Genomic DNA, 15,604 nt, shown 5'->3' with positions numbered 1-15,604 from the left:
TATAACTTTCTAACTCATATATTCTTTGTCCTGTCATATGAAGCTAACTGTTCTGTATGCACACTTGTGCTGTCACATTCAGGGATCTTTAGACACGGACACTGAGGTCCACCTGTTCCTCAGTCCCTCCCAATACTGTTTCAGTCCTCTCCCAAAATACATCAGGGCACATGCCAGGGTTAAACTCAATCTAACACCGCTTCATCCTGCCTACTGTATCCTGTATCATCCCGTGGTCTCTGACTACACTCCCCACTTTTAATAGCACTAAAATTTTTTGTGCGATCTGCAGAGTTACTGGTCACACTTACTCCATCGTTAACGTTAGGACCCCAGCAATGTTCCCTGTGGTACCAGGAAAACAACCCACCATCACCTTGCCTTCCATTAAAAACACACATTTTTGATCAAATTGCAAACCTGCATCCCATCCAGTATTAGATATTTCAGCCCCGGGAGAAAGATACCTGCTGTCTACCCTTTTATACTCCTCAGTCTTAAAAAATTTTCCAGCACATTTCCCCTGAGCCTATGCCACTCCAGAGAAAGGCACCCAAATTTGTCCAATGTCTGCTTATAGCACATGCCCTCTAATCCAGGCAGTATCCTGGACTCTCCCTAAGCCTTGATACTAGTCTCAGTACCCTGTCTTGTCCTTGCTGTCCTTCTTAAATAAAGTTACCACATTTGCAATGCTTTACCATCTGACCCTTAAACTGTGCTCTATAACCATTTAAACATCTCCACCAGAGCCCCATGCCTGCCCTTTAGCAGCCTTGGATACTTCATCTCATCTAGCCTCATCCATTTACCCACCTTTACACCTTTACAGCTACGAGCTCACCTATGTACAATCCCTGATCATGTGACCTACTTCCGCCATCTCCACTGGGATCCCACAGTCAATCACATCTTTCCCTCCCCACTTTCCACCGGGATCGCCACCTATGCAACTCCCTTGTCCACTCATCTCTCCCTATTGATCTCCCTCCCGGTACTTATTCTTGCAAGCCAAACAGGTGCCACACCTGCCCCTACACCTCCTCCCTCACTACCATTCAGGGTCCCAAACTGTCCTTCCAGGTGAGGCGACACTTCACCTGCAAGTCTGTTGGAGGTCATCCACTGTATTCGGTGCTCCCATTGGGGCCTCCTGTACATTACTGAGACCCGACGTAAATTGGGAGACCGCTTTGTCGAGCACCATCTCTCCATCTGACACAAAAAACAAGATCGCCGGGTGGCCACCCATTTCAATTCTACTACCTATTCATATTCTGACATGACAGTCCCTGACCTCCTCTACTGCCTCGATGAAGCCACACTCAGGTCGGAGGAGCAACACCTTATATTCCATCTGTGTAGCCTCCAACCTGATGGCATGAACATAGAGTTCTTGAACTTCTAGTAATTGCAACTCCCTCCTCTCCTTCACCATTCCGTATTCTTATTTCCCTCTCTCAGCTCATCTCCTTACCTGGCCATCACCTCCCTATGGTGCTCCCTTTCTTCCATGGTCTTCTGTCTTCTCCAGTCAGATTTCCCCTTCTCTAGCCCTTTGTCTCTTTCACTTATCAATTTCCCACCCATCCCCTGCCACCTTGTACTTCTTCCTCCACTCCCCCCACCTTCAGCCCTGATGAAAAGTCTCGGCCCAAAACGTCGACTGTTTACTCTCTTCCATTGATGCTGCCTGGCCTGCTGAGTTCCTCCAGCATATTGATAGAAACCGTCCCGTTCTACATTAGCTGGTAATTCTGTTAGCCACAATTTTGATATCAGTGCTGAAGCTTGAGTAGGTCAAAGGTGAGAAAGGTCAGGGTGGAAATGGAACAGAGAGTTAAAGTAACAGAAAGCTGAAAGGTCAATGTCACACATGAGTATCCAATTGAGCTTTCTGCAAAGCAGTCAGCCAACCTGTTTTGTGGTTTCTCCACTGGAGAGAGATCACATTATGAGCATCAAGTGCAAAGCATTAAATTGGCAGAAAGGGAAACATACAACTGCTTCAGTTGGAAGGTGGTCCTTTAGTCCCAGGACAGTGGGAGGGGAAGTTGATGCAAGAAAGAGGTGGCTTTGAAGGTTGTGGAGAAATTGGAAATGATCTTCCGGGAATCAATAGACTCTGGCATAGTTCCAGAGGACTGGAAGGTCGCAAATGTAGCTCCGCTGTTTAAGAAAGGAGGGAGACAGCAAAAAGAAAATTACAGACCTATTAGTCTGACATCGGTAGTTGGAAAGTTATTGGAGTCGATCCTCAAGGACGAGGTTATGAAATACCTCAAGGTGCATGACAAGATAGGCCCAAGGCAGCATGGTTTCATGAAGGGAAGATCCTGCCTCACCAACCTATTGGAATTTTTTTTGAGGTAATCTCAAATAAGATTGACAAGGGAGAGGCTGTGGATGTTGTGTATTTGGATTTTCAAAAGGCCTTTGATAAGGTGCCGCATAAGAGGCTGCTTAATAAGATGAGAGCCCATGGAATTACAGGAAAGATATTGGAATGGGTGGAGCATTGGATGATAGGCAGAAAGCAAAGGGTGGGAATAAAGGGATCCTATTCTGATTGGTTGCCGGTTACTAGAGGTGTTCCACAGGGGTCGGTGTTGGGGCAGCTTCTTTTTACAAAGTACATCGATGATTTAGATTATGGATTAAATGGTTTTGTGGCTAAGTTTGTGGATGACACCAAGATAGGTGGAGGAGCAGTAAGTGTTGAAGAGATGGAAAGGTTGCAGAGAGACTTGATCAGTTTAGGAGAGTGGGCAAAGAAATGGCAGATGAGATACAATGTTGAGAAATGTACAGTTGTACATTTTGGGAAGAAGAAATAATCAGGTAGGTTATTATTTAGATGGGGAGAAAATTCAAAAATCAGAAGTGCAAAGGGACTTGGGGGTCCTCGTGCAGGATATCCTAACGGTTAACCACCAGGTTGGATCGGCAGTAAGAAAAGCGAAAGCTATGTTGGCATTCATTTCAAGAGGAATAGTGTATGAGAGTAAGAAGGTGTTGATGAGGCTCTATGGGGCACTAGTGAGACCTCATTTGGAATACTGTATGCAGTTTTGGGCCTGACCTTAGAAGGGATGTTGGAGAGAGTTCAGAGAAGATTTACGGTGAAAATACAGACAGGGTGGAGGAGAACACTGGGGAGGAGAGCAGGATTAGAATCAAAAACGTGATGTGAAGTCTGCAGTCTTTGATGCTTGGGAAAGGGATGCCTATGAGTGGTACAAGGGCACAGGTGGTCAAACAACTGTCTTATTGTACCAGAGGCCCAGGCTCAATCTTGCTTTCAGGTGCTGTCTGTGTGGTGTTTGCAGGTTTTTCCCCTGTGACTTGGTGGGTTTCTCCAGAGGCTCAGGCTTCCTCCCACCTCCCAAAGAACTGCAGCTTGGGAGAAGGAATGGCCACTGTGTGGGTGAGAGGTAGAATCTGGCGGAAGGTGGTGGGAAGAATATGAGATTAGTTAGACTAAGTGTGGATGGGTGGTCTCCATGACACTATGAACAATCTTCTGTTGAAGCAACAATGTTCAACAGATGAAGTGGGCACACTTCTGAGATGGAGTGGTCAAACGGTCAAGAGAGATCACTTCCTCAATGCCACTGCTAGCACCATCTCTGGTGGTACTTTCTTATTACCAATTTCTACTTCCATGTCCATGAAACTTATGAAGAATTACTTACTGCTTCTCACCCTAACACATTAGCTAACCTGGCGAATATTTCCAGTATTTCCAGGATCTAAAAAGCATGGATTGGGACAGGTTGTTCTCTGGCAAAGATGTGATTGGTAGGTGGGAAGCCTTCAAAGGGGAAATTTTGAGACTGCAGGGTTTGTATGTTTCTGTCAGGATTAAAGGCAAATTGAATAGGAATAAGGAACCTTGGTTCTCAAGGGATATTGCAACTCTGATAAAGAAGAAGAGGGAGTTGTATGAAGTGTATAGGAAACGGGGTAAATCAGGTGCTTGAGGAGTATAAGAAGTGCAAGAAAATACTTAAGAAAGAAATCAGGAGGGCTAAAAGAAGACATGAGGTTGCCTTGGCAGTCAAAGTGAAGGAGAATCCAAAGAGCTTTTACAAGTATATTAAGAGCAAAAGGATTGTAAGGGATAAAATTGGTCCTCTTGAAGATCAGAGTGGTCGGCTTTGTGCGGAACCAAAGGAAATGGGGGAGATCTTAAATAAGTTTTTTGCGTCTGTATTTACTAAGGAAGCTGGCATGAAATCTATGGAATTAAGGGAATCAAGTAGTGAGACCATGGAAACTGTACAGATTGAAAAGGAGGAGGTGCTTGCTGTCTTGAGGAAAATTAAAGTGGATAAATCCCCGGGACCTGACAGGGTGTTCCCTCGGACCTTGAAGGAGACTAGTGTTGAAATTGCAGGGGCTCTGGCAGAAATATTTAAAATGTCGCTGTCTACGGGTGAGGTGCCGGAGGATTGGAGAGTGGCTCATGTTGTTCCGTTGTTTAAAAAAGGATCGAAAAGTAATCCGGAAAATTATAGGCCAGTGAGTTTAACGTCAGTAGTAAGTAAATTATTGGAGGGAGTACTAAGAGACAGAATCTACAAGCATTTGGATAGACAGGGGCTTATTAGGGAGAGTCAACGTGGCTTTGTGCGTGGTAGGTCATGTTTGACCAATCTGTTGGGAGTTTTTTGAGGAGGTTACCAGGAAAGTGGATGAAGGGAAGGCAGTGGATATTGTCTACATGGACTTCAGTAAGGCCTTTGACAAGGTCCCGCATGGGAGGTTAGTTAGGAAAATTCAGTCGCTAGGTATACATGGAGAGGTGGTAAATTGGATCAGACATTGGCTCGATGGAAGAAGCCAGAGAGTGGTGGTAGAGAATTGCTTCTCTGCGTGGAGGCCTGTGACTAGTGGTGTGCCACAGGGATCAGTGCTGGGTCCATTGTTATTTGTCATCTATATCAATGATCTGGATGATAATGTGGTAAATTGGATCAGCAAGTTTGCTGATGATACAAAGATTGGAGGTGTAGTAGACAGGGCGGAAGGTTTTCAGAGCCTGCAGAGGGACTTGGACCAGCTGGAAAAATGGGCTGAAAAATGGCAGATGGAGTTTAATACTGACAAGTGTGAGGTATTGCATGTTGGAAGGACAAACCAACGTAGAACATACAGGGTTAATGGTAAGGCACTGAGGAGCGCAGAGGAACAGAGGGATCTGGGAATACAGATACAAAATTCCCTAAAAGTGTCGTCACAGGTAGATAGGGTCGTAAAGAGAGCTTTTGGTACATTGGCCTTTATTAATCAAAGTATTGAGTATAAGAGCTGGAATGTTATGATGAGGTTGTATAAGGCATTGGTGAGGCCGAATCTGGAGTATTGTGTTCAGTTTTGGTCACCAAATTACAGGAAGGATATAAATAAGGTTGAAAGAGTGCAGAGAAGGTTTACAAGGATGTTGCCGGGACTTGAGAAACTCAGTTACAGAGAAAGGTTGAATAGGTTAGGACTTTATTCCCTGGAGCGTAGAAGAATGAGGGGAGATTTGATGGAGGTATATAAAATTATGATGGGTATAGATAGAGTGAATGCAAGCAGGCTTTTTCCACTGAGGCAAGGGGAGAAAAAAACCAGAGGACATGGGTTAAGGGTGAGGGGGGAAAAATTTAAAGGGAACATTAGGGGGGGCTTCTTCACACAGAGAGTGGTGGGAGTATGGAATGAGCTGCCAGACGAGGTGGTAAATGCGGGTTCTTTTTTAACATTTAAGAATAAATTGGACAGATACATGGATGGGAGGTGTATGGAGGGATATGGTCCGTGTGCAGGTCAGTGGGACTAGGCAGAAAATGGTTCGGCACAGCCAAGAAGGGCCAAAGGGCCTGTTTCTGTGCTGTAGTTTCTATGGTTTCTATTTTCAGCTTTTACAGGGATAAACATTGATTTAGCAAAGTCCAGTTGAAAATAAGTTTTTCTGAACAATGGGTGGCATTCAGTGAGGTGAATGCTCGGGACAATAGGATAACTGTTACAATAAAAAGAGGGAATCTTCTAATTGCAAAGCCTCCAGATACAGGTTAAAGTGAAACAGGAAATCTGACAGATACCAACCCCAAGCAAGGTCAGATGATGCAAGAGTGAAATCAAGCAAATGGAAAAGCAAAAAGGACGTTTGTGGTGGTGGGCGGGGGAGAAATTGGTAGATAAAATCAAGAAAACTTCACAATTGTCCATGTGTATATATCGGCATCCGTTAGTCTCATGAGATCAAGGTTTCCAGGGAGCAGGCCTGGGCAAGGTTGTATGGAAGACCAGCGGTTGCTCATGCTGCAAGTCTCCCCTCTCCACGCCACCGATGTTGTCCAAGGGAAGGGCACTAGGGCCGGGACAGCTTGGCACTGGTGTCATCACAGAGCAATGTGTGGTTAAGTGCCTTGCTCAAGGACACACACGCTGCCTCAGCCAAGGTTCAAACTAGCGACCTTCAGATCACTAGACGAACGCCTTAACCACTTGGCCACGCGCCAACACATATATATAATAAGGGAGAGAGGTTTGAAAATTGCATCTGTCATCCTCAAAGTGGAGCAGCGCAGGAATAGCTGTCTCACAGCTCCATGAAGCAAGATGCACTTGAACATTACAAATTCTTTCTGTGACTATACAAGATACCCAGCTACTCCGGCATCCTCCATTGTTGCTCCATCTTGAAGAAGGATGGCAAAGACAAGCCGGGGAACCACAGACCAGACATCAGTCATGGGGCAGTTACTACAGGGAACTCTGAAAGACAGGATCTAAAAGCATTTTGATAGACAGGGTCTAATTTGGAGGAGTCAGAATGGCTTTATGTGGGGACATTCATGCTTGACAAACCTTTAAGTGTTTGTTGAAGAGGTAACCAAAAAGCTAAATGAGGTCAGGGCAGCAGATGCAACAATTTTGACTTCTACAAGGCCTTTGACAAGCTTCCGCACAAGATGCTGGTCAAAGGTGGATCAGTGGAAGAATCAGAGGGTGGTGGCTGAAGGTTGCAACTCAGAACGTAAACCAGCAAGTCATGCTGTGTCACAGGGATCAGTGTTGGGGCTCTCATTTATATCAATGGTTTGAACGTGAATGCACCAGGCTTGATCACTAAGTTTGTGGTTGACACAATATTAGGAGGTATTGTTAATTGAAGATCATCACAGATTACAACGGGATCTTGATCAGTTAGGAAAGTAGGCAGAGGACTGTGTGGATAGAGTGAGGTGATGCATTTTGTAAAGTCAAACCAGTGTAGGACTTGTACTATGAATAGTAGGGTACCAGAGAGTGTAATGGAACAGAGGAACCCAGGAGTACAAGTGCACAGTTCATTGAAATCAGCATCACAGGTAGACAGGCTGATGAAAAAGACATTTAACAAGCTGGCCTTCATTAGTCAAGGCACTGAGTACAGCAGTTGGGACGAATATGCTGCAAGTCATTGGTGAGACTGCACTTGCAAGCACTGTGTTCAGTTTTGATCACCCTATTATAGTAAAGACGTGGTTAAACTGCAAAGAGTACAGAAATGATTTGCCAGGACTAGAGAGCCTAATTTATGGCCGGGCTAGGTCTTTATTTCTTTGAACCTAGGAAAAGAAGGGATGACCTTATCAAACTGTTTAAAATAGATAAAGTGGATGATAATGGTCTTTTCCCCAAGGCAGGGGAGTCCAAAACTATGGGGCACAGTTTTAGGGTGAGATGGGAAGGATTTAAAAAGGGCCTAAAGGGCAACTTTTCCCAAGGAGAGGGAGGTGAGTATATAGAATGGGGTCCCAACGAAGTGGTTGAGGTAGGTGATAGTAAACACTTAAATAGATACATGGAGGGAAGGGAGCTCAAGGGATATGGGCCAAACACTGGAAAGTGGGGCAAGCTGAGTGGGCAACACTGTCAGCATGCAGTTGTTCGGCCAAAGGGCCTATATCTGTATCTGTGCTTGTTGCTGCTCAGTGACTACATTTTAACATTGTTACAGATGTCAATGGTATGTAATCATATAATGTTGCAAAATAATTGAGTTAGAGAATTATTGTTCAATAATTTGTTGATATTCAGAAGTGTCAGTTAATCCAAACCATGGCTAACTTGGTGATATGTTACTGGGCACTTTTACCTTTATTTAAGGAGATTGCTGAAGGAAATGGTTAAGCTAAGGGGGCTCTATTAGTGAATTCAAGCAACTACATCCTGAACTACATCTTTGACCTATTTCTGGCTCCAGCCGCCAGACCACAATTCACTAGGCTTCCTGCCCCAGAAGATGTTGTGCCAAGGTTATGGAGGGTTGAGGTCCACGGTTCCATATCACTTTCGATCTATCCTTGCCTCAACCCACTCAGCATCGGGATGGTGGAACACCTGTGATTATGTGCAGTTGACATCTTTGCTCATGGTGTAATGAACAAGTATTTGGAATAGACTCTTGGTGAGGAAGAAGCTCGGTAATAATTTCTTTGTTCCCCTCATAAATGTAAACGTTTTAAAATTTATTCCACGTAATAATAATCTTTGAACCTCTCACCTCTCCAACCAACATCTCATAGATAAGAACGCCAAGTCCCCACCAATCCACGGCCCGTGTGTAGGATGTGTCTGTCAGAACCTCAGGAGCAAGGAACTCAGGAGTACCACAGAAAGTGCTTGTCCGTTCTCCATAGCCCATACCTATAGTGATAAAAAAAAATAGGTGCTATGAGCCTATGCTGTTGCACAGTTTAAGATGAACTTAATGAAGAATTCACAATAAGCAACAGAAATATACAAAATATCATTAGCCGGTTATGGGAGCAAGATTTGTCAATAAAAAGCTGGAGAAAGGAGATGCCTCACTGGTCTTGACAGTGGATAAATCTGAAAGGCTGCTCTGGGAAGGCAAAGGAGAAGATTGCTGAAACTCAAGAGGGAAGACAGCCACAATAAAGAGGTGGGGGCAGATGGTAGGACATCTGAGACACTTTACATACTCTCCGGTTTTGACAACTTCCAACTCCTGCACCCACCATCACATCTTTACCATGGATATCTGGCCCCTGTGCACTTCTAGACCCCATCAGGAAGGCCTTGGATCTCTCTGTTTCTTTCTGCAACACAGATCCAACCAGTTCCCCCCTTCACCCAGCAGAACTTTTTCTTACCCTGAACAACTTCTACTTTGAATCCTCCTGCTTCTTACAAGTCAAAGATGGAGTCATGGACATTTACATTGGGTCTCAGTTATGCCCGTCTTTCTAAAGAGAGGTACAACATGAATACAGCATTTTTGTTGGCTACATAGAGTTCTTTGAATCAAATCTACCCTGGCACTGCTCTCCATCTCGCTCCACAACACCGCTTTCTGCACCCGTGTGGAGCTCGTCAATCTGTCCTGGGACCAGCACGCAAGTGTCATTATGAAGAAAGCACAGCTGCACCTCTGCTTTTTTAGAAGATTGCAAAGATTCAGTATGTCATGAAAAACATTGAGTTTGTTGTCTTTTGCACATTGGTTATTTGTCTGTCCTGTTGGGTGTGGTCTTTCATTGATTCTATTGCATTTCTTGCATTTACTGTGAATGCCCGCAAGAAAATGAATCTCAGGGTAGTATATGGTGACAGATACGTACTTTGATAATAAATTTACTTTGAACTTTGCTGTACACCTTCTTTACCACCTTATCTGCTTGTGTTACCACTATTCCCTCTCTCCTCCCTTTCCCTTCCCCCAGCCAGGATATGACTCCAGACATACAAACATTCCCTCTGTCTCTCTTCCCTTTCCCTTCCCCCAGCCAGGATATGACTCCAGACATACAAACATTCCCTCTGTCTCTCTTCCCTTTCCTTTCCCCCAGCCAGGATATGACTCCAGACACACAGAAAAGCTGATAACCTTTGACTGGCCCCTGAAAGCACTGGCAAGCCATTCAGTAGGACCAATAATTCAGCCTGACAGACCTATCACGTCATACTAAAAACTGGATCCTAATGCTACAAAAGCTCACATAACCAAATAAGCCTGGATAATGTCTCCTTAAAGGTATGTAAGAATCAGTGTCTTAGTTGAGAGAGAGCTAAAAGTAAGATACAAGCTGAAATAGGTAAAGAACAATGTGGTTTTGTGAAAGACAAAGGTACAAGAAATGCAATATTGTTACTAAGGATACTATCAGAACCAGCTATTCAAGTGCAAAAAGATTTGTTTGTTTGTTTTATCGACTACACAAAAGCATTTGATAAAGTGAAGCACAATAAGTTATTTGAAATATTACAAAAAACTCTAGATCTAGATTCGAAAGACCTCCGCCTAATCAGAAATCTGTACTGGGAACAAACTGCTGCTGTAAGAATAGATGGAGAAGTGAGTCAGTTTACAAAAATCAAGAGAGGCGTTAGACAAGGGTGTGTTTTCTCCGCTGATTTATTTAATGTGTACAGTGAAACAGTATTACAAGAAATGAGAGATCTTGGGAATCAAAGTTGGCAGTGAAAACATCAATAATTTCAGATATGTGGATGACACTGTTAGTTGCAAGTACGGAGGAAGAACTACAAAACTTAATTGATATAGTTGTTGAATAAAGTGCAAAGATGGGTCTATCTATCAATTGCAAAAAGACAGAATATATAGTGATATCCAAAAAGAAGAATTCTATCTGCAGGCTGAGAATAAACGGGGAAGACATAAAACAAGTACAGAACTTTTGCTACTAAGGAAGCTGGGTGCCATCAGATGGCAGGTGTGACTTGGACATCAAAAGAAGAATAGGGATGGCAAAAGACACCTTTATGAGAATGAAGAGTATACTGACCAATACTAAACTAGGCATGACAACCCGCCTCAGAGTACTGAAATGTTACGTTTATTCAGTTATGTTATATGGCACAGAACGTTGAACAATATCTAGTAACATGAGGAAACGAATTGTAGCAGCAGAGATGTGGTTTTTGAGGAGGATGGAAAGAATATCACGGACGAAACTAATATCTAATAAGGATGTCATGAACAGAGCAAACACAAAAAGAGAAATAATATATGAGATCATGAAAAGGCAATGTAACTTCATTGGACATGTGATTAGAATGCACGGTAATTATGGGAAAGATTGAAGGGAAGAAAGCAAGAGGAAGACAAAGACAAATGACAATGGAGACAGCAGCCAGAGAACTGGAAATAAATACCAATGAATTGATCCACTTGACCTGAAGCAGGAATGTGTGGGCCATGGCAGTCAAAGCTCAAACTGGGCACGGCACCTGATGATGGTGATGATGATCCACAGACAAACCAAGGAAGTGCCTAGTATACATGTCCACATCTCCAAGAATAACAGGGGAGGAAGTATGAGAGATGGGGCATTGGAATATTCATTAAGGAGACCATCTCAGCAGCAGTAAGACTGCATGTTTAGCAGGGACTTCAACTGAGTTCATGGGGACAGACTTGAGAAGTATAAAGAAGTGCATTCACTTGGTTGGGATAAAGAAAGGGACAGTCCTCCGAGGCAGACTGACTGGATCTGACAATTACTCAGGGTTCAATAAAGGAATTGTACTGACTAAAGTCAGAATTACAGCACTGAACATAACTCCCATATTAAAGAATATAACTGTATTGACCTAATTCATAACAATGAAACCCTAGTGATGCTGCCTTTTAGAAAGAATAATTTGTTGTAGTTCCAGTTTCACGTTTTAGACCAAACAACAAAGGTGAGAAAATATTTTATTCCAAGGATCTTCAATGCTCCGGGAACGAGGCGGTGACTAAAGCTGATTATTCCAGGTCTGATGTGCACAGAATAGGAAGACCTTAATGCTCAGAAAGTATCCTTCCAAATAATAGTTTGATACTTACCCAACAGGAGAAAAGATCCTTGAGAGAATACCTGTGGTTATCCAAGTCTAAATAAAGGATTAATTCTGGCAAGGACTGACAGATGGGGCAGAACTAACAGGTGTGAATATGGTGCCATAATAACTCAGTGCTAAATAAATGGTGAATACAGAACCAGGTCCAAAGAGAGAGGTCACCCTGCATTAGCAGAAGTGACACCAACCAACCTTCCTTGCAGAGTCCAAAGTCAGCAATTTTCACATAACCCTGTGTATCCAGAAGCAAATTGTCCAGCTTCAAGTCTCTGCAGAAACAACAAACACATTACTTCTATCAAATGGAAATAATTTGCAAATAATCTATTAAGCAAAACATAATAGAATAATTGTCATTATTAAAAATACAATAGGCAAGGCTATGCATTTATATAGCCCCAGAGTAAGGCAATTTTTCCTCTGATTTAGATGGTCAGCCTTTGTCCTCAATGTTGGGTTTTCCAGTTGGAGAGTCTGTCAGCCTCTTACAGAAATACTCATGTCTCAGTGAGGACGTCCAATTCATCCAAACTCTGTATTGGTGGGTCTCAAGTCACATTTTGCCCAGAGCTGGTAAGCAGGGCAGATTTCTCTTCCTGGAGGACATCAGTGCATCAGTCAGCTTTGCCTCACCTTCCTATTTCCTTCCTCTTGTTCCCCTCCTCTTTCCCTTTTTTTCCCCATGGCCCATTGTCCTCTCCTATTAAATTCCTCCTTTTTCAGCCCTTTACCTCTTCCACTAAATGATATTCCAGTTTCTTACTTCATCTCCTCTCCCCACCTACCTCCTCAAATGGTCTCACTATCATCTGCTGGCTTGCACCCCTTACCCTCTTCCCTCCTTCTTGAAGCCAGAGTACTAAAGCACATAAACAAACCCTTCGGCCCATCTAATCCATGCCAAATTATTATTCAGCCTAGTCCCATCATTCTGTACCTGGACTAGACCCCTCCAAATCCTTCCCATTCCTGCACTTAGCCAAACTTCTCATAAGCTGCAGAAAGTTGCAAACTTAGCCGGTTTCTTCATTAGGCACTAGCCTCCCTACCATCGAGGACATCCTCAAAAGATAATGCCTCAAAAAAGCTGGTATCCATCATTAAAGACCCCTATCAACCAGGCCATGTCTTCAAATTGCTACCATCAGGGAAGGGGTACAGGAGCCTAAAGACACGCACTCCACGATGACCCCATGTACACCACCTCTACTCCCCCCCCCACACTTTTTTTTTGCTCTTTTTTTGCACTATTTAATTAAAAAATTTAAAATAAATTTCTTACTATAATTTCTAGTTTTTTATTATGTATTGTACTGCTACCGCAAAACAACAAATTACATGGCACTGATATTAAAACTGATCCTGAAATGTTGAAATCAAATTCACATTCACCAATTCCACTGGCAGCTTGGCCCACATTCTCAACACTCTCTGAAGTTCCCCCTCAGATTTCCTTTAAACTCTGCACTTTACCCTTAACCAATCACTTAATTTTAGTCTCTCCAACCCTCAGAGGAAAAAAACCTGCTTTCATGTACCCAATCTATATCCCTCATAATTTTATATACCTCTATCAAATCTCTCCTTTTTCTGCTATACTCCAGGGAATAAAGTTCTAATCTACTCAAAGCAACACACACGAAGTGCTAATGGAGCTCAGCAGATCAGGCAGCATCTGTGGAAATTAATAAACAATTCCACGTTTTGGGCAGAGACCCTTCTTCAAAGCTTGAAAGGAAGGGGGAAATGCCAGAATAAAAAGGCGGTGGAGGGGAGGTGGAGGATACCTGTAAAGGTGACAGGTGAAGCCAGGTGGATGGGAAAGATGAAGGGCTGGAGAGGAAGGAATCTGATAGGAGAGTGGACCATAGGAGAGAGGAAAGGGTGGTGTGGGGTGGGGGGGGGGGGGAGGCTGGGGAAGGTGATAATCAAGTGACATCATTCCGATAATTCCCAAGCTTATCATTAGAGAGGCTTTTATAAACAATGGAACAATATTAGCTATCTTCTGATCTCTGGCATCTCACCCCTGGCTAAGGATACTTCTCCTAAATCCCAATTTCTCCACTAGCCTCCCACAAGGTGTGAGGAAACACCTCCTCAGGCCCTGGGGATTTATCTACCCTAATTTATCTCAAGTCAGCAAACCCCTCCTCTTTAAACCGTACGAGCTTCATGACCTCACTGCTGTATTGCCTCATTTCAAAAGACTGTGTCCATCTCCTGAGTAAATTCAGGTGCAAAAAAAATCCATTTAAGATCTCCTCCATCACTTTCAGCTCAGTCTTCAAGAGGAACAATGTTCCCCCTTGCCATCCTTTTGCTCTGAATATACATGTACAAGCCTTTGGGATTTTCTTTCACCTAGAGCAACCTCATGCCTTCCTTTAGCCCTCCTGATTTCCCTCGTTATGTATTCTTTCGCATTTCCTATACTCAAGTACCTCATTTCTTCCTTGCTGCCTACAGCTGCTATGTAGCTTCTTCATTTTCCTAACCAGGACCTCAAGATCTCTCAAATACCAAGGTTCCCTAGACCTATTATCCTTGCCTTTCATTCTGACAGGAACATAAATTCTGTATTCTTCACCCTTGAAGGCATCCTACTTACCAAGCACACCTTTGCCAGAAAACATCCTATCCCAATCCACACGTCAGATCCCTTCTGATGCCATCAAAATTGGCTTTTCTCCGATTTAGAATCTCAACCCGGGGACCAGACCTGTCCTTTTCCATAGCTACCTTGAAACTAATAGAATTATGATCACAAGATCCAAAGTGTTCCCCTACACACACTTATGTCATCTGCCCTGCAACAAACTTTTTTTTACATCTCTTGCTAATTTGTGTAGTCTATCCCCCCACTGTACAGCACTATATGCACAATTTATTACAGTTTATATTCTGTGTAACACACACAAAATGCTGGTGGAACACAGCAGGCCAGACAGCATCTATAGGAAGAAGCACAGTCGACGTTTCCGGCCGAGATCCGAAACGTCGATTGTGCTTCTTCCTATAGATGCTGTCAGGACCCTGCTGCGTTCCACCAGCATTTTGTGCGTGTTGCTTGAATTTCCAGCATCTGCAGATTTCCTCGTGTTTGCGTTTTTATATCCTGTGTATTGCCTGTTATCTACGGTACCTGGACCTCACTCTACGTGCGTACACAACTATAAACTCAACTGGACTTGTCAATTTTCTCTTTATCAGTTTTGTGGATATCCATTGCTTTTTCCTAAAATTCTTCCTATGAAGACCATAACACAAAGAAGTAGAATTAGACCATTCAGGTCATCAAGTTTACTTTGGCTTAAACTTTCTTGTCAAAATTATAAATCCTTAATGATATAATATCCTTTTGTTGGCTGTGGATGGATTATAGTATAGCACATGTTTTTGTTAGGTTTTCAAAGTAATGCACACTTGCTGACAAAGTTACTGATATGGTCTATCAACTCTTGAAATCCCTCAATCTAATTTTCAACCTTTCTTACAAAATTCACCATGTACGCTTCTGCAATTGGCTTTAATTAAATTGAAGACTCCAGTTTTTGGTTCCAAGGGAAATAAAGCTGGCCTGTCCAGTTTCTCTTCATGGCTGATATATTCAAAGGAAACAGTAGTGGATGCAGTTCTGGAACACAGACAAGGCTTGACAGTCGTAGAATTGGAAACACGCCCTTCAGCCCAGCTGAACTATGCTCCCTCCAATGTTTATTTAACTTTACCA

General features: G+C 43.1%; 1 protein-coding gene across 2 annotated transcripts in view; it reads right to left on the bottom strand.

The window, feature by feature from the left end:
• Positions 1 to 15,604, bottom strand: part of LOC140191269 (serine/threonine-protein kinase N2-like) — a 155,123-nt gene that overhangs the window by 14,007 nt on the left and 125,512 nt on the right. For both annotated transcript variants that reach the window (XM_072248527.1, XM_072248528.1), the window contains exons 18-19: positions 12,064 to 12,140; positions 8,546 to 8,688 (exon numbers count right to left, since the gene is read on the bottom strand). In XM_072248527.1, the coding sequence (XP_072104628.1) occupies positions 8,546 to 8,688; positions 12,064 to 12,140 (220 nt within the window). The remainder of the gene's footprint in view (positions 1 to 8,545; positions 8,689 to 12,063; positions 12,141 to 15,604) is intronic.

Source organism: Mobula birostris, chromosome 32, assembly GCF_030028105.1.
Source record: "Mobula birostris isolate sMobBir1 chromosome 32, sMobBir1.hap1, whole genome shotgun sequence".
NCBI classification, from domain to species: Eukaryota; Metazoa; Chordata; class Chondrichthyes; order Myliobatiformes; family Myliobatidae; genus Mobula; species Mobula birostris.
The sequence above is the reverse complement of the archived record's forward strand: the minus strand, read 5'-3'. Positions and strand labels throughout refer to the sequence as shown.